The 18,313-nt window shown below is 43.6% G+C and overlaps 2 protein-coding genes and 1 non-coding gene across 8 annotated transcripts in view; 1 reads left to right on the plus strand and 2 right to left on the minus strand.

Moving 5' to 3' along the window:
* The window catches only part of IQCG (IQ motif containing G), a 70,997-nt gene extending 55,127 nt beyond the window's left edge, over positions 1 to 15,870 (plus strand). For 4 of the 5 annotated variants that reach the window (XM_050779064.1, XM_050779063.1, XM_050779066.1 and 1 more), the window contains exons 9-10: positions 10,109 to 10,240; positions 11,168 to 11,521. In XM_050779064.1, the coding sequence (XP_050635021.1) occupies positions 10,109 to 10,240; positions 11,168 to 11,452 (417 nt within the window). In that variant the 3' untranslated portion in view covers positions 11,453 to 11,521. Of the gene's footprint in view, positions 1 to 10,108; positions 10,241 to 11,167; positions 11,522 to 12,999 lie in introns of those variants that run through there. The other variant, XM_050779068.1, reaches the window with a different exon arrangement.
* On the minus strand, positions 8,160 to 8,266 carry LOC126949414 (U6 spliceosomal RNA). The gene has a single exon (XR_007723720.1). It is a non-coding gene; the product is annotated as a U6 spliceosomal RNA (small nuclear RNA).
* LRCH3 (leucine rich repeats and calponin homology domain containing 3) overlaps positions 14,415 to 18,313 on the minus strand; it is a 105,716-nt gene continuing 101,817 nt past the window's right edge. Inside the window, exon 21 of one of the 2 annotated variants that reach the window (XM_050779035.1) lies at positions 14,415 to 15,802. In XM_050779035.1, coding sequence (XP_050634992.1) covers positions 15,776 to 15,802 — 27 coding nt within the window. In that variant the 3' untranslated portion in view covers positions 14,415 to 15,775. Of the gene's footprint in view, positions 15,803 to 16,400; positions 17,202 to 18,313 lie in introns of those variants that run through there. The other variant, XM_050779034.1, reaches the window with a different exon arrangement.

The following is an 18,313-nucleotide window of genomic DNA, read 5'->3' on the forward strand; positions in this document are numbered from 1 at the left end:
ATATGTCCCACCTTTTTAAGTTATTTATTTATTTATTTATTTATTCCTTTTTGAGAGGGAGCCTTGTTCTGTTGTCCACGATCTCGGCTCACTGCAACCTCTGCCTCCCGGGTTCAAGCAATTCTCCTGTCTCAGCCTCCTGAGTAGCTGGGATTACAGGCACCCACCACTACACCTGGCTACTTTTTGTATTTTAGTAGAGACAGGGTTTCTCCATGTTGGTCAGGCTGGTCTCGAACTTCTGACCCCAAGTGATCCACCTGCCTTGGCCTCCCAAAGTGTTGGGATTACAGGCGTGAGCCACCGCACCTGACTCCACCTTTTCTTTATCCATTCATCTGTTGGTAGACACTTACATTGCTTCTAAACCTTGGCTATTGTGAACAGTGCTGCAGTAAACATAGGAGTGCAGACATCTCTTCAACATCTAATTTCCTTTCTTTTGGGTATATACCTTGCAGTGGAATTGCTGGATCATATGGTAGCTCTATTTTTAGTTTTTTGAAGATCCTCCAAACTGTTCTCCATAGTGGTTGTGCTAATTTACGTTTCCACCAACCCACACCGTACAAGGATTCCTTTTTCTCACATCCTTCCCAGCATTTGTTATTGTCTGTCTTTTAGATATACGCCATTTTAACTGGGGTGAGATGATGTCTCATAGTTTTGATTTGCATTTCTCTGATGATTAGTGATGTTGAGCACCTTTTTATATGTCTGTTTGATGTTTGTATGTCTTCTTTTGAGAAATATCTATTTCGATCTTTGGCCCTTTTAAAATACATATATATATATAAAGAGAGAGAGGGATGAGGTCTCACTATGTTGCCCAGGCTGGCCTTGAACTCCTGAGCTCAAGCAATCCATCCTCTAGCCTAGGCCTCCCAAAGTGCTGGGATTATAGGTGTGAGTGATTACACTCGGTCCTTTTGGCCCATTTTTCACATTATTAGATTTTTTCCTATAGACTTGTTTGAGCTCCTTATATATTCTGTTTATTAAACCCTTGTCATATAGGTAGTTTGCAATTATTTTCTCCAGTTCTGTGGGTTGTCTTTTCACTTTGTTGATTGTCTTGTTTGCTATGCAGAAGCTTTTTATTTTCTTTCTTTTTTTGACAGAGTCTTGCTCTGTCGCCCAAGCTGGAGTGTAGTGGCACAATCTCGGCTGACTGCAACCTCCACCTCCTGGGTTCAAGCGATTCTCGTGCCGCAGCCTCCCGAGTAGCTGGGACTACAGGAGTGGACTGCCATGCCAAGCTAATTTTTGTATTTTTAGTAGAGGTGGGAGTTTCACCATGTTGGCCAGGCTGGCCTTGAAGTCCTGGCCTCAAGTGATCCACCCGCCTCAGCTTCCCATAGTGCTAGGATTACAGGCATGAGCCACTGCACCTGGCCTGTGCAGAAGCTTTTTAACTTGATATGATCCATTTGTTCATTTTTGCTTTGGTTGCCTGTGCTTGTGGGGTATTACTCAAGAAATCTTCGCCCAGTCCAATGTCCTGAAGAGTTTCCCCAGCATTTTCTTTTAGTAGTTTCATAGTTTGAGGGTTTTTTTTTTTTTTTTTCCTGAGACGGAGTCTTTGCTCTGTCAGCCAGGCTGGAGTGCAGTGGCGCGATCTCAGCTCACTGCAAGCTCCGCCTCCTGGGTTCACGCCATTCTCCTGCCTCAGCCTCCCGAGTAGCTGGGACTACAGGCGCCCGCTACCACTGTGTTAGCCAGGATGGTCTCGATCTCCTGACCTTGTGATCCACCTATCTCGGCCTCCCAAAGTGCTGGGATTACAGGCGTGAGCCACTGCGCCTGGCCAGTTTGAGGTCTTAAATTTAAATCTTTAATCAATTTTGATTTAATTTTTGTAAATGGTGAGAGATAACTGTCTAGTTTCATTCTTCTGCATATGGATATCCAGTTTCCCCAGCACCATTCATTGAAAGGACTATCCTTTCCCCAGTGTTTGTTCTTGGTATCTTTGTCAAAAGTGAATTCACTATAGATTTATTGATTTGCTTCCGGGTTCTCTATTCTGTTCCATTGGTCTATGTGTCTATTTTTATTCCAGTGCCATGCTGTTTTGGTTACTATAGCTCTATAGTATAATTTGAAATCAGGTAATGTGATTCTTCCAGTTTATTTTTACTCAGGATAGTTTTGGCTATTCTGGGTCTCTTGTGGTTCCATATCAATTTTAGGATTTTCTATTGCTGTGGAGACTGTCATTGGTATTTTGATAAGGAGTGCATTGAATCTGTGGATTGCTTTGGGTAGTAATGTACATTTTAACAATATTGATTCTTCCAATCCATTAACATAGAATATCTTTCCATTTCTTTTATCATTTTTTCTTTTGTCCTCCCTGTGTATTTTCAAATAGCCTATCTTCAAGCTCACAAATTCTTCTGCTTGATCACTTCTGCTCTTAAGGCTGATGCCTTCTTAAGTATGTCAGTTGCATTTTTCAACTCAAGAATTTCTGCTTCTTTTTAACTATTTCAATCTCTGTTAAATTTATCTGATAGATTTCTGAATTCTTTCTCCATGTTATCTTGATTTTCTTTGAGTTTCCTCAAAATGGCTATTTTGAATTCTCTGTCTGAAATGTCACATATCTTTGTTTCTCCAGGATTAGTCCCTGGTGCCTTATTTCATTTGTTTGATGAGGTCATGTTTTCCTGGATGGTCCTGATGCTTCTGGATGTTCATCGGTGTTTGGGCATTGAAGAGTTACGTATTTATTGTAGTCCTTGCAGTCTGAGTTTATTTGTACTCATCCTTGTGAAGGCTTTCTAGGTATATGAAGGGACTTGAGTGTTGTGATCTAAGCCGCACCTCATTAGGGAACACTCCAAGCCCATAATTCTGTGGTTCATGCAGACTTGTAGAGGTATCACCTTGGTGGTCTTAGATAACATCCAGAAGAATTTTCTGGATTGCCAGGGAGAGACGCTTGTTCTTTTTCCTTACTTTCTCCCAGAATCTCTCACTCTTTGCTGAGCTGCCTGGAGCTGAGAATGGGGTGACACAAGCCCCCTGGTGACCACCACCACTGCAACTGTGCTGGGTCAGACCTGAAGCCAGCACAGCACCTGGTCTCACCTAAGGCCTGCTGTAACCACTACCTGGCTACCGCCTATGTTTGCTCAAGGCCCTAGGACTCTACAATCAGCAGGTGGCAAAGTCAGCCAGGCTTGTGTCCTTCCCTTCAGAGTGGCGAGTCCCCCCAGGCTCTGGGCGGGTCCAGAGATGCTGTCTGGGAGCCAAGGGCTGGAGTCAAAAACCTTAGAAGTCTACCTTGTGCTCTAAGCTCCTGCAGCTAAGCTGGCCTTCAAGCCACAAGACAAAGTCCTTCCTACTCTTCCATCTGCTTTCCACATGCAGAGGAGCCTCTGCTCATGGCCATGACTACCACAGGCCCATGGAGAGTGCCGCCAGGCTACTACTGATGTTCACCTAAAGGCCCAAGGACTCTTCAGTCAGCTTGTGGTGAATGCTGCCAGGCCTGGGACTTACTCTTCAGGGGAGTGGGCTACTCTCTTGCCCAGAGCAGGACCAGAAATACCATCCAAGAGTCAAAGCCTTGGGCCGGGGGTGGTGGCTCACACCTATAATCCCAGCACTTTGGGAGGCTGAGGGGGGTGGATCACCTGAGGTCACAACCTGGCTAACATGGTGAAACCCTGTCTCTACTAAAAATACAAACATTAGCCAGGCATCGTGGCAGGTGCCTGTAATGCCAGCTACTTGGAGGCTGAGGCAGGAGAATCGCTTGAACCCCAGAGGTGGAGGTTGCAGTGAGCCAAGATCATGCCACTGCACTCCAGCCTGGGTAACAGAGTGAGACTCCATTTCAAAAAAATAAGCGTCAAGGCCTGAGCTGGGGACTCCAAGAGCCTCTTGGTGCTCTACCCTACAGCAGTTGAGGTGGCACCTGAGGTGTAAGACAGTCCTCTTTTACTTTCTCCTCTGCTTTTCTCAAGCAGGAGTCTCTCACCATAGCCACTACCATGTCTTCGAAGCCAGCACCTCTCAGAGTCTCGCCCAAGGCCCATGGTGTACCCCTGCGAATCACTGCTGGTGATTCAGGGCCCAGGGGCTCTTTCGTCAGTAGATGATGAATCCTGCCAGGACTGGGTCCTCCCTACAAGGCAGCGCGTTCCCTTCTGGCCCAAGGTGTGTCTAGAAATGCCACCCAGGAGCTAGGCCTGGAGTAGGGGCCTCATGACTCTGCCCATTGCCCTATTCTCCTGTGGCTGAGCTGGTATCCAAGATGCAAGACAAAGTCCTCTGTACTCTTCCCTCTCCTCAAACAGAAGAAGGGGAAGTCTTTTTAGAGGCGAGCTGCACTGCCTGAGGTGGGGGGATGGGTGACACAAGCACTCCCTTAACCACCCCGGCTGTGTCTCACTAGGTCCCAAGTCCCCCAAGGCCACAGGCACCAGGACCAGGACTTGCCTAAGGGTTGTAGTCCTCATGGCCTAGACCCCCTTTTCAAGTATATTTAGGATCCCAGAGCAGTGTAGCCATGATGGTGAGGCTTGCTGGGACTCGGGTCCCACCCCTGGGCTGGGCGGTTCTCCTCTGGCTGGGGCTGGTCTCAATGCTCCCTCCATGGGTGGGCATCACCCGAGTTCAACCCGGTTTTGCTTTCCACCGTGACGGCAGCACCAGGTTCAATGCACAGTCACAGGCACCATGCCCTCCCTCCCACAGCTGCTCAGATTCCCACCCTGTGCCATGTGGCTGCTGCCAGGGGATGGAGGAGGGTGTCGTCAGCAATTCAAAACCGTCTTTCCTGCCCTCTTCATGCCTTTTCAGCAATACGAAGTTAAACCAGGTACTGCGATTGCTTACCTGATTTTTGGTTCTTATGAAGGTGCGTTTTTGTATAGATAGTTGTCAAACCTAGCGTTCCTGGGTGGCAGGGGTAACTGTCAGTGGAGGCTTCTATTTGGCCATCTCGCTCTGTACTGCCTCTGCTTCCTTTTTATTAATTTTCATTTTTCTTTTTTTCCTTTTTATATCTTATCTCTCCCTTATTTTGTGTTGTCTTGTGGCATTCTTGGGTAAACATAAGATCAACACCATGGATTTTTAAATTTTTTAAATTTTTCTTTGAGACAGGGGAGCTCACTGTGTTGCCCAGGCTGGTCTTGAACTCCTGGGCTCAAGCAATCCTCCCACCTATAATGTGCTGGGATTATAGGCACATGCCACCACAGCCAGCCTCGACTTCCACTTTGTATTTATATATTCCACAAGTGAGATTAACCTATAGGTTTATTTTTTGGTGCTGCTTTGTGGCATTGCTGTCAGAGTTCTGCTAGCTTGGCAGCATGAATTGGAAGCTTTCCATCTTTTTATGCTCTGAAACCTAAAAATACAAATAAAACAAACCAGATTATTATGATTTTATTTTTTTAGCTAATGCCTTCTTCAGTGAAAACATTATCTGGTCCCTGAAGCTTGATAAAATTCAATCATAAAGAATTTTGTCTGGTTATATTTAAGTGGAGCTATTCAACTGTAAAAAAAAATTGATCTTTTATCTCTTTTTGAGTCTTTTTTGTAACTTATGTTTTCCTAGAAAATAATCCATTTCATCTAAACACTGATTTCAAATTTATTAGCATAAAGCTATGCTCTATAGTTTTTTTTTTTTTTTTTTACAATTTTAAAGTCCTTTATTTCTGTAGTAATGAAACCTTTTTCATTAATTTTTTTAAAAAGATGTGTCTTCTTTCCTTTTTTCTTACTGAAATTTGTTTGACCATTTTATTGATCTTTATTAAAAAACCATCTGATACGGTTTGGTTCTGTGTCCCCACCCAAATCTCACCTTGAATTGTAATAGTCCCCATGTCAGGGGCATGTAGTTCTCTAGGTAGTTCATAGCTGGATTTTTTTTTTTAAGGGGAAAAATGTTTTTCTTTTCGAGGGTAGTACAATGGGCTCAATTTTTATGTCCCCCAAATCCATATGTTGAAATCCAAATTCCCGAGGTGATACAGGGTGAAACTCGAATGAGTAAGATTAGTGCCCTTAGAAAGAGACCCCAGAGAAATCCCTTGCCCATTCCGCCAAGTGAAGTCACAGCAAAAAGATGCAGTCTGGGAAGCAGGCACGGGGTTCGCCAGTGCCTTCATTTTGGACTTCCCAGCCTCCAGAACTGTGACGAATCAATTTGTTTATGAGCCGCCCAGGCTCTGGCATTCTGTTACAGCAGCTGGAATGGACTAAGACAAAAGGATTTACCCCAGCTTACTTTTATTGTGATTTTTGATTTGTTTGTAATTAATTTTTCTACTTTATTTTGTTTCCTTCTTTTCTTGGATTGACAGAATTTTTCTTGTTCAATTTTTTGCCAAACTCTAGTTATTTGCATGCCATTCTCATAGTTTTGTAATATCTGCATACCACCTGTTACTTTTTTTTTTTTTTTTTGAAATGGAGTTTCGCTCTTGTTGCCCAGGCTGAAGTGCCATGGCCTGATCTTGGCTCACTGCAACCTCCGCCTCCCAGGTTCAAGCATTTCTCCTGCCTCAGCCTCCCGAGTAGCTGGGATTACAGGCATGCACCACCACGCCTGGCTAATTTTTTGTATTTTTAGTAGAGACGGGGTTTCTCCATGTTGGTCAGGCTGGGTCAAACTCCCAACCTCAGGTGATCCACCCGCCTCGGCCTCCCAAAGTGCTGGCATTACAGGTTGAGCCACCGCGCCCAGCCATTTTTTTTTAGTTTTTCATTTTTTTTTTTTCACAATGCATCCCAGTGGCAGTAATTAATATCTTCTCTCTCTCTCTCTTTTTTTTTTTGAGACAGGGTCTTGTTCTGTCACCCAGGCTGGAGTGCAATGGTGTGATCTTGGTTCACTGCAACCTCTGCATCCCGGGCTCAAGTGATCCTCTTGCCTCAGCCTCCCAAGTAGCTGGAACTACACGTGCATGCTACTGTGCCAGGCTAATTTTCCTATTTTTTGTAGCGATGGGGTTTTGCCACGTTGCCAAGGCTGATCTCAGATTCCCGGACTCAAGTAATCCATGTGCTCGGCCCCCAAAGTGCTGGCTGGGATTAGAGCGTGAGCCACAGCACCTGGCCAATATTTTCTACCTAATTACTCACTTAAACAGATAAATCAATTCATTTAAAAGTAAGATTTTTATATCATTACTATAAAAGGAAAAACCAGTATCACCTTCCATAAATATAAGTCAGTATAAATAGGCTGGGCATGGTGCCTCACCCCTGTAATCCCAGCAATTTGGGAGGCTGAAGTGGGTTAATCGCTTGGGAGTTTGAGATCAGTCCGGGCAACATAATGAGACCATCACTACCAAAAGATACAAAAAAAAGTAGCCTGACATGGGGTTGCACACCTGTAGTCCCAGCAGCTCTGGAGGCTGTGATGAGAGGATGACTTGAGCCCTGGAGGTGGAGGCTGTAGTGAACTAAGATTGTGCCATCGTACTCCAGCCTGGGTGACAGATCCAGACCTTATCTCAAAGTAAATAAATAAATAAAATAACTTAAATAGAATTACAAAAAATACCAAATGATGTTATTACCTTGTAGCCAGACCTTTTTGCCTGTCTGGAGCCTGTTCCCTCTTTATTTATTTATTTTTTATTTAAGTGTTAACAAGAGTAAGAAAGAGAAGACGTAGAGATGTGATAGTATCAAACTGACATGTTGCTCTAACATAATCAGAATTTTTTTTTTAAGAGACTGGGTCTCATTCCATTGCCCAGGCTAGAGTGCAGTGGCATAATCATGCTCACTGCACCCTCAAATCCTGGGCTGAAGTAATCACCCTGCCTCGGCCCTGAGCAGCTGGGACCACAGCAGCCACCACATCTGGCTTTTTAAAAAACATTTTGTAGAGATGGGGTCTCACTATGTTGCTCAGGGGGGCCTCAAACTCCTGGCCTCAAGCAGTCCTCCCACCTCTGCCTTCCAAACCGCTGGGATTATAGGCACAGGCCACCCCACTCAGTGTAATCACAATGATTAACTATAGCCATGTTTTAAAAACATTCTATGCCACGTGCCACCTAAGGAACCTGTCCATGTCTCACTCTTGAGGTGCATCGTCCGGGAGTCTGAAAGTTACACAGTTCTGTTCTTTAGGGGTAACCTTTAAATTTTTTGTTTCTAGCAAGTACACAAATATGGAATGCTTCACGAATTTATGTGTCACTCCTGCGCAGGGGCCATGCTAATCATCTCTGTGTTGTTCCAATTTTGGTATATATGTTACTGAAGTGAGCACAACTCTTAAAATTTTAACATATATTTTTATACTTTTAAAATTTCTCTGTCTAGAGTTATTCTTTTGCCTTTATTAAGGCAAAGACTTCACTTACCTCTTCTCTCCCTCTTCATCCCATGTTGAAATCATTCATTTTATATGTAAATATGTAAAGTGATAATATATATGCAGATATATATATATATGTGCATTGTGGGTGTACTTTACAAGGATTATCTTATTTCAGCATCACAACAACCCTCTGAGGTTCGTACTATTACTGTAATACTGTACTATTGGCCAGGTATAGTATTTTATATATGAGGGAACTAGAGGCTCAGAGAATTTAAGTGAACACTCTTTCAGTGCCACAGCTGTGCTCTTTCAACTGTGCTATCCTGCCTACTTTGGGATTTTAATTCTGAATTATGATTTATGATTAAAAAGTATCACATAGCTTAAATACATGTTTTACTGGTTCCCTTCCATTTCTTAATATATCTCCTTCATTTTATTTTGCTACAGTAGTACATCCTTGAATAACTCTCTCAGAAAGATTGAGTATAGTCTTTCTTTCCCTTACATTTGAATGCTGGGTTGGCTATGTGTAGAATCTTTGATTCACATTCATTTTCTTTTCTTTCTTTTTTTATTTTTATTTTTTTTTTTTGACGGAGTCTTGCTCTGTCTCCCAGGCTGGAGTGCTGTGGTGCAATCTCGGCTCACTGCGAGCTCTGCCTCCCGGGTTCAAGCGATTCTCCTGCCTCAGCCTCCTGAGTAGCTGGGACTACAGGCGCACGCCACCATGCCCGGCTTTTTTTTTTTTTCTTGTATTTTTAGTAGAGGCAGGGTTTCACCGTGTTAGCCAGGATGGTCTCGATCTCCTGACCCTGTGATCCGCCCACCTCAGCCTCCCAAAGTGCTGGGATTACAGGCGTGAGGCACCGCGCCAGGCCCTACATTAATTTTCTTTTAGAATTTTTTTTTTTTTTTTTTTTAAGTAGAGATGGGGTTTCACCGTTTTAGCCAGGATGGTCTTGATCTCCTGACCTCGTGATCCGCCCGTCTCAGCCTCCCAATCTTTTAGAATTTTGAAGACATTGTATCCCTCCTGACTAGGATTTAGTGCTGTCAATCAAAGAGCTATCTGATGCTATTCCTTATCCTTAAGACTTTTCTACATGCCTTTTCTTTCCTCTTCACTGCAACTTCCCTTATCCAGACATCTAGATGACCCTCCTCCCCATTTTTTTTTTTTTTTTTTTTTTGAGACGGAGTTTCGCTCTCATTGCCCAGGCTGGAGTGCAGTGGCGCAATCTGGGATTACTGCAACCTCCGCCTCCTGGGTTCAAGTGATTCTCCTGCCTCAGCCTCCCACATAGCTGGGATTACAGGCATGCGCCACCACGCCTGGCTAATTTTGTGTTTTTAGTAGAGACAGGGCTTCTCCATGTTGGTCAGACTGGTCTTGAACTCCCGACCTCAGGTGATCCGCCCACCTCGGCCTCCCAAAGTGATGGGATTACAGGTGTGAGCCACCGCACCTGGCTCTCTATTTTTAAATTGACTTACAAGTAAAATATGTAAGTACTTAGTGTATAGTTTGATGAGCATTTATGTATACACATTCATGTAACCACCACCCGGATAAAGATAGAGAGAACAGTTACAGCATCCCAAAGTCTCCCTCACACCCCATTCCCAATCAGAAATCCAACTCTCCACCCAGATAAGTAACTACTATTCTGACTTCTCTCACTATGGAAAGTTTTGCTTATTCTTGAAACTTATGTAAGTGGAATCATACAGTCTACAGTGTTTTGTGTCTGCTGAATGCCATGTTTTCGTGTTCTTTCCAAATAGAAACTTGAGGAGAGGCTAGAGTTCTGGATGGAGAAATATGATAAGGACACAGAAATGAAACAGAATGAACTAAATGCTCTCAAAGCCACAAAGGCCAGTGACTTAGCACACCTTCAAGACCTGGCAAAGACGGTAAGGAAGGAATTAGGGTGCTCACTGAGGAAGAAGTGGCAACTGAGCTACAGTAGCTGGGTATTGCTATTTTGAGTCAAAAGTAGAGGTGTGCTTATAAACCACGCGGATTCTTTTTAGATGCTGCTGTAACACTCACATAGTGCATACTCTGTCCCAGGTGCTAACCGCACAGCCCCTTGCGACAGATACTGTGATTATTCTTACTTTATGACCTCTGGAGACAGTCAGTGATGATTTCTAACAAGTTTGTGATTATAGTTTCATTATGGAATAAGTGCAGAACTTCCTAAATTTCTTTCAAAAGTCAGCTACTGCTGGGCATGGTGGTTCACACCTGTAATCCCAGCACTTTGGGAGGCCGAGGCAAGCAGATCACTTGAGATCAGGAGTTTGAGACAAGCCTGGGTAACATGGCAAAACCCCACCTCTACTAAAAATACAAAAATTAGCCATGCATGGTGGCACGCGGCTAATTCCAGCTACTCACGAGGCTGAGGCAGGAGAATCACTTGAACCGGGAGGCGGAGGTGGCAGTGAGCCGAGATTGCGTCACTGTGCTCCAGCCTGGGTGACAGAGTGAGACTCTGTCTCAAAACAAAAAAGACAGCTACTGTATATCTACATTCTCCCAAAGTTTTAAAAAAAATCCACATTGAGGTCATTGATCACACATTAATTCGTATTTCATTTTTTATGAAAGACAGAACTTAAATTTGAATTATTAAAACTGAAAAAGTTTTGGGAACAATTATAAAGTTAGTATGTGAGTATTTACAATCTAGGAATCTATTGCTTTTTTTCTTTGGTTTATCTTTAGATGGAGCATGTTTTATTTTGAAATTTTATATTAAAAGTGCAGGGCTGGCTGGGCTACAGCTTAGTCAAGAGAGTACTGTAATAAATGATGAATGTCTATCTTTGCAGATAAAAGAGTGTGAACAGGTCATCATTGAAGATCGTATAGAAAAAGAGAGGAGCAAGAATAAGATAGAACAGGATCTCTTGGAATTAAAGAGCGTCATAAAGGTAAAGAACCATAATCAGTATCTCGCCATAGCTGGCCTAACACTGAGGAAGACAAAAGAATTTCTCATTCGTTATCAAACGCATCTCAGTATACCAAGGAACTGCAAATCTGAGAAGCATGGACTTTTGTTATTACTAGAATTTGCTGATACAGTCCATGGTGCAGGGAGACGGTTAACATAGAAAAGGACGTGCCCCCAGCTCTTCATCTGGAGAAAAAGAGGTGGTTAGCGGTGGAAGCAAAACCTAGGCCCAGAGACGAAATATAAGAATACTATGTCTAACCAAAACCAGCTCTTGACAGAATGATTCCTTTTAATATCCTCCTACTTCTTAAAATCCTGCTTATCCATCAGCCCAGACTATCTGCTGGGTTCTGATACAAGCTGCTTAGGTGGGGAGAGTAAGCAGCAAGTTAGAAAAAAATAGAGATATTTTAGTTTTATATGAACTTGTGTATATCAGTGATGATGAAACTGGCAGGTCACAGATCACGTGAAATACTTGTAAGCAAAAACTGAAAGCAGCATCAGCTGGATGGAAACTGTCTGGAGGACAGCCCTTCTCTCTGCAGGCTGAGACCCTAGTGGGTAAACCGTAGTTTGGGTTGTATATTAGGGGTGAACTAAAAGTTTTATATTTACATTCTGCACAGGTATCCAAACCCAAAGTTGAGTTTTCCATAAGGAGTCAGATGTGTAAATAGCAAGAATTAATCCAGTTTCAATGGCGTTTCCCCATAAAACTTGTCAGTATTCCTGAATTTATAACAGACATGTTAAGAATGAGCTGAGGAGCATGTTTGCTTTCTTTTCACTAGTGGATTTGCTTCCAGTCTTTAGGGTTTAGTCTGACTTTAAAGCAGTGGAGACTGTATTGAGAACAACTGTTATTTAAAAACTAAGATATTCAAGAAAGCTATCTGAATCTTTTTTAAAAGTGCTAGGACAATTGATCTTTTCAGCAATCACTGAAGATATGAAATGCACAAGCCTATAAGACTCATCTAGACTTATCTGTGCTTTTTTTTTTTCCTTTTGAGACAGGATGTCACTTTGTCACTCAGGCTGGAGTGCAGTGGTGTAATCTCTGCTCACTACAACCTCTGCTTCCCGGGCTCAAGAGATCCTCCCGCCTCAGCCTCCCAAACAGCTGGGACTATAGGCACAAGCCGCCAGGCCTGGCTAATTTTTTTTTTCTTTTTTGTATTTTTGTAGAGATAGGGGCTTGTCATGTTGCCCAGGCTGGTCTTGAACCCTTGAGCTCAAAGTGATCTGCCCACCTCAGCCTCCTAAAGTGCTGGGATTACAGGCATGAGCCACCGCACCTGGCATTATCTGTGCGTTATTGGCCATTTGCTTTTGCCCTTGGCCCAGGTAACTAACATTCTTTTTGGTTCAAATAGCTGTTAGGTATGGGGAACCTGGACTTTCTTCAAGGAAAGCAGTATAAGGAAGTCAGATTTCTAAGGGTGAAGAAAAAATAGGCCAAATCCGATTCCTTTGATTTTTACTCCTTGAGAACTTCACTCTTGAGTCCATAGCTTAAGTTCCGGGTCCTGCACAACAGGAGAGCATCGCTATAGTGATTACGTCCCTGGCTACTTCCATGTCCTGGAGAGAGACTGTTTGTCAGACAGAAGTCACTTTATTCAACAGTCCCTTTATGTGGAAAGAATGCAGCTTGTCAGGCACACAATACGTTGTACTCACTCCCTTTATCTCTTCCAGCTCCAGGCCTGGTGGCGGGGCACTATGATACGGAGAGAAATTGGTGGTTTCAAGATGCCTAAAGACAAAGTTGATAGCAAGGATTCAAAAGGAAAAGGCAAAGGCAAGGATAAGAGGAGAGGCAAGAAGAAGTGACCAAGTTCTCTTCTGTCTTTTCCTCTGGTATTCTGGAGGTGGGAAGGACTTGAGAGAGTTAAGAAACACCTGGTACCATCAAAGATGACTCATCTACAGGTTGTTTCCTATTGAGACTTTCCCAGGGAAGCCTGATTTCACTCTGCCTGTTAATTTCACTCTGCCTGATTTCACTAGGTCTGATAATTTCATTGGGCCTGTTAATTGCTCTTGGCCTGTTAATTTCACTCTGCCTGATTTCACTAGGCCTGATAATTTCATTGGGCCTGTTAATTGCTCTTGGCCTGTTAATTTCACTCTGCCTGTTACCTGGGTTTTCAAACCCTGATTTAGGATTATACCATTGACTTAGGGCTTCCTCATGTTGCTGGGAAGAGTTTCTGGTAGTCCTGTGAAGATTGTTTCTTTTTCTCAGTGAACAAAGCAGTTCATTGGCTTACAGTGATGCATGAAAACTTCAGTAATTCCTGTAATGTCTGATTCTGATTTTACCCAATGTGTAGTGAAAAAAACTCTTATGAGCAAAAGTATTCAGTAGGAATTACAAGATGATGATGTTAGCTGTCCAGCATAATATATACACAGTAAAGTTTTAATAAATGTTGGTTCCTGCCTGCCTTTTAGATTTATCGTCACTCTGGTGTTTTTATTGGGGTGAAAATGGCATGGAACACATAACCAGTTATAAGCTGCTTCAGCAACTTTTCTAGGAAACAGGGATACAAATTATAAATACAAGCTAGAAATAGGATGTTAGGATATACAGCTTTACAAACTGTAAAGATGGGACACAGGTTCTCTGGAAGGCTGGTTTGGATATATTTTTGACAAGTGAAACACTAGGGCCAATACCTGCTTTGCTTACTCAACAGTCCCCACTTTATGGAGTGTTAAGATGAAAAGAAATAAGGTGTGTGAAAATACCTAACCTGTGCCTGGCAAATAGGAAAGCTGTCACTCTCCCTCTTCTAGAAAAAAATGAGTCCACCAGATCATGCTTGCCGTGATGAGTCAAAACAATGCCTTGTGATGCTAAAGGTTTCCAAGAGAAAAGTTGTCCTAATGTATCACATACATTTCATGAATTAAGCCTTCTATCTACCTAACTCCAAATAAAGCAGTCTTGATATCTGTACTTCCTTAAGAAAATCAACTTGATCTCAAAAGCCTGTCCTGAAGCCCCGTTTCCACTAACACTCCTTCTGGAAAGGAGATGCCCTTTCCTTAATTCACCTTTGCCAAGGGAATCACACCTCAGGTATGAACACTCTCCAGTCAGCTTTTATTACATGCCACTGAAGTGTTGGCTTTGATTTTAATGTCAACATATAAAGTGGCATACAGGCAATTTAAAATAACATACATGATACTGACATATTTATACTTAGAACTTATGCAATATATTTACAGACATACAAACATAGGACAATGTTTTACAAAATCTTTCACTAATTACATGTTTACAACATTTTCAGAAATAAAACAGAATTTGCTGTAAACCATCTCACTGCACTGTGTATATAGAAAGGCTTCTGAATATCCATGTTTTCATTTCTACAACCATTTAAGTGCTTAGTTTTTACAAATTCATCAAACTTGTCAGCATAGTCACACATCATTAGTCACTGCTGAGCTGTAGAAAGTAAGAAAAATTGCAAACTCCTAGATTAGCTGTATTTTAAAAAGCTCTTCAGGAAAGTGATCTACTACTATGCTCTGTGTTCTAGCAGAATACAAAGGCCCCTCTTCCCATGGGTCGTTTCCAGACCTGGCTATTTTTACAAGAGAACACTGGAGTGCTAAACACAGATTACCAGTCTGAAATTGTGGGAAACTCCTGACAGAAAATCTCTGTAGGTGGCAAGGGCTCTGCTCAGGGGGGCTCTCAGCTGCCGACACTGTCCGTGATGGGAAGGGCTCTGCTGGGGCGGCTCTGAGCTGCCGACACTGTGATGGGAAGGGCTCTGCTGGGGCGGCTCTCAGCCGCTGACACTGTCAGTGATGGGAAGGGCTCTGCTGCGGGGGCTCTCAGCCGCTGACACTGTCACTGATGGGAAGGGCTCTGCTGTGGGGGCTCTCAGCCGCTGACACTGTCAGTGACGGGAAGGGCTCTGCTGCGGGGGCTCTCAGCCGCTGACACTGTCACTGATGGGAAGGGCTCTGCTGTGGGGGCTCTCAGCCGCTGACACTGTCAGTGACGGGAAGGGCTCTGCTGGGGCGGTTCTCAGCCACTGACACCGTCAGTGATGGGAAGGGCTCTGCTGGGGCAGCTCTCAGCCCTCCGACACTGTCAGTGATGGGAAGGGCTCTGCTGGGGGTGCTGTCAGCCACTGACACTGTCAGTGATGGGAAGGGCTCTGCTGGGGCGGCTCTCAGCTGCCGACACTGTCAGTGACGGGAAGGGCTCTGCTGGGGGGCTCTCAGCCTCCAACAGTGTCAGTGATAGGAAGGGCTCTGCTTCAGGTCAGGGGAGCCGTTACAAGGTCATCTTCATCTTACACTGGAGTCAAGCGAAGCTAAATGTTAAACCAAATTGTGCTTTCCAATTTTTTTAAAAAAGGTACATACAAAATACTGAATACAAAATTCTCCCAACAAAAGCACCATGATTTGTTTTTGCATCTTGACACCAAAAAGAAATTCATACCTTCATACCTCTGCAGAGGGTCTGAAAAAATTTGGAAAAAAAAAAAAATTCAATGTATTTGATATTTTTCCTTCAATTATCAGCCAAAACTGCACCCAGTTTTTACTAACAATTCAAATACAAATCTCATTTAGTTTGATAAAAATACATTAATAAGGTTTCATAATATGTGCAAAATTTGAAATAAGCTGAAATTTCCATTTATTCCTATGGGAAAATTACTTGCAAACATGGCAAGTATTTCATTATGTAACATCTTCTAGAATTATTTCTTGCATAGTATGTTTTTGATTTTGTGGGGTTTTTTTTTTTTTTTCTGGAGACAGGAGTCTCGCTCTGTCACCCAGGCTGGAGGGCAGTGGTGCGATCTCGGCTCACTGCAACCTTCGCCTTCCAGGTTGAAGCGATTCTCCTGCCTCAGCCTCCTGAGTCACTGGATTACAGGCGTCTGCCACCACGCCCAGCTAATTTTTGTTTTTTTTTCTTTTTTTTTTTGAGACGGAGTCTCACGCTGTTGCCCAGGCTGGAGTGCAGTGGCGCGATCTCGGCTCACTGCAAGCTCCGCCTCCTGGGTTCACGCCATTCTCCTGCCTCAGCCTCCTGAGTAGCTGGGACTACAGGCGCCCGCCACCGCGCCTGGCTAATTTTTTGTATTTTTAGTAGAGACGGGGTTTCACTGTGGTCTCGATCTCCTGACCTTGTGATCCGCCCGCCTCGGCCTCCCAAAGTGCTGGGATTACAGGCTTGAGCCACCGCGCCCGGCCAATTTTTGTATTTTTAGTAGAGATGGGGTTTCACCATGTTGGCCAGGCTGGCCTACATATGTTAAAAATAATTCTGTCATTTGCTGAGTGCCATGTCTGGTGGCATATAATTTGGAGACTATACTGAGGCTTAATGCTGACAAATACAGTTTAAAAATACACACAGCTAAATTCTAAAGTTATATAAGGGTCAGTGGGTCTGTCGGGAACTGTAAATATAATGAGGTCTGGCTCTAAGCACTTACATAAAGACATTTTACTTTCATTCTATAAGATTGGGCATTGACTTAGATGTTGTAAGTTATACAATTTATTTTGAGATGGGGTCTCACTCTGTTGCCCAGGCTGGAGTGCAGTGGTGCAGCCATGACTCACTGTAGCTTCGACCTCCCAGGCTCAAGTGATCCTCCCACCTCAGCCTCCTGAGTAGCTGGGAGTACAGGCATGTGTCACCATGCCTGGCTTTCTTTTTTTTTCAATTTTTGGGGGACAGGGTCTTGCTATGTTGCCCAGGCTGCTCTCAAAATCCTGGGCTCAAGTGATCCTCCTGCCTCGGCCTCCCAAAGTGCTGGGATTACAGGCGTGAGCTACCGCGCCCAGGCCATTACACAATTTTAAACCTGGTCAAGTGGTAATGTTCTGATGAATCTGTTTCTCTGCAAGAACAAGGAAGAAAACATTACTTTGACCAGGTACTCAACATGATTTGATCCAAAGCTACTTTTAGATGCTACATTTACCTGATAAAAAGAGGAATAACATTATGTCCAAATGGATGCATTGGTAAAGAAAATCCAAAACAGTTAACAACTAGAGAAACAAAATACATAACTAGTATCTTCCACTTACTTTATTTACTTGTTTTACAAAGGCAGTGAACACCAGAATATATCACCAACAACTAAGAGGGGTTCAAAATGCAGGGGAAGGAAAACCCAACTAGCTGAAACTGGAAGAAAAGCTCCTGTGTGGTGTTGAGAGCCCTTGGGCCCTTTTCCTCCACCCATAATTGAGTATATAAAGGCACTAGTGGTGGAGCCAGATGGGGCGCTTTTTTTTTTTTTTTTTTTTTTTTTTTTTTTTTTTGAGACGGGGTTTTGCTTTTGTTGCCCAGGCTGGGGTGCAATGGCACGATCTCGGCTCACTACAACCTCTGCCTCCTGGGTTCAAGTGATTCTCCTGCCTCAGCCTCCCGAGTAGCTGGGATTACAGGCACGAGCCACCACACCTGGCTAATTTTGTATTTCTAGTAGAGACAAGGTTTCTCCATGTTGGTCAGGCTGTTCTCAAACTCCCAACTTCAGGTGATCTGCCCACTTCAGCCTCCCAAAGTGCTGAGATTACAGGCATGAGCCACCACACACAGCTAGGAAGTTGTTTTTAAGATGCCGTAAGTGCTTTAATTCAGCCACAGAAACTGGCAGTTACCTGAAAGAAATATAAGAAACTAGGCTTTCCCGAGCTCGTGGGAAATATAAGAAACTAGGCTTTTCTCGTGACTGCAACGTGTCTGCAGGCCCAGGTGTCCGCGGAGCAGCGTGAGGAGGGTGAGGAGGGTGAGGAGGGTGGGGAGGGAGGCTCAGTGAGACCAAAGCAGGCGATGCACAGCAGTGTGCTATCAGCTTAAGGATTTGGAACCTGTCTACAGGGCTTGTTTCTAATGTCTAGATAACAGGATGACATAGAACCATCTTCTATGATGGACTGGAGTTGAAGGGAGGCCTAGAAGACTGACCTTAAATACAACTGTATCTGTTTCACTGTTTTA

Source organism: Macaca thibetana, chromosome 2 (assembly GCF_024542745.1).
Source record: "Macaca thibetana thibetana isolate TM-01 chromosome 2, ASM2454274v1, whole genome shotgun sequence".
Taxonomy (NCBI): domain Eukaryota; kingdom Metazoa; phylum Chordata; class Mammalia; order Primates; family Cercopithecidae; genus Macaca; species Macaca thibetana.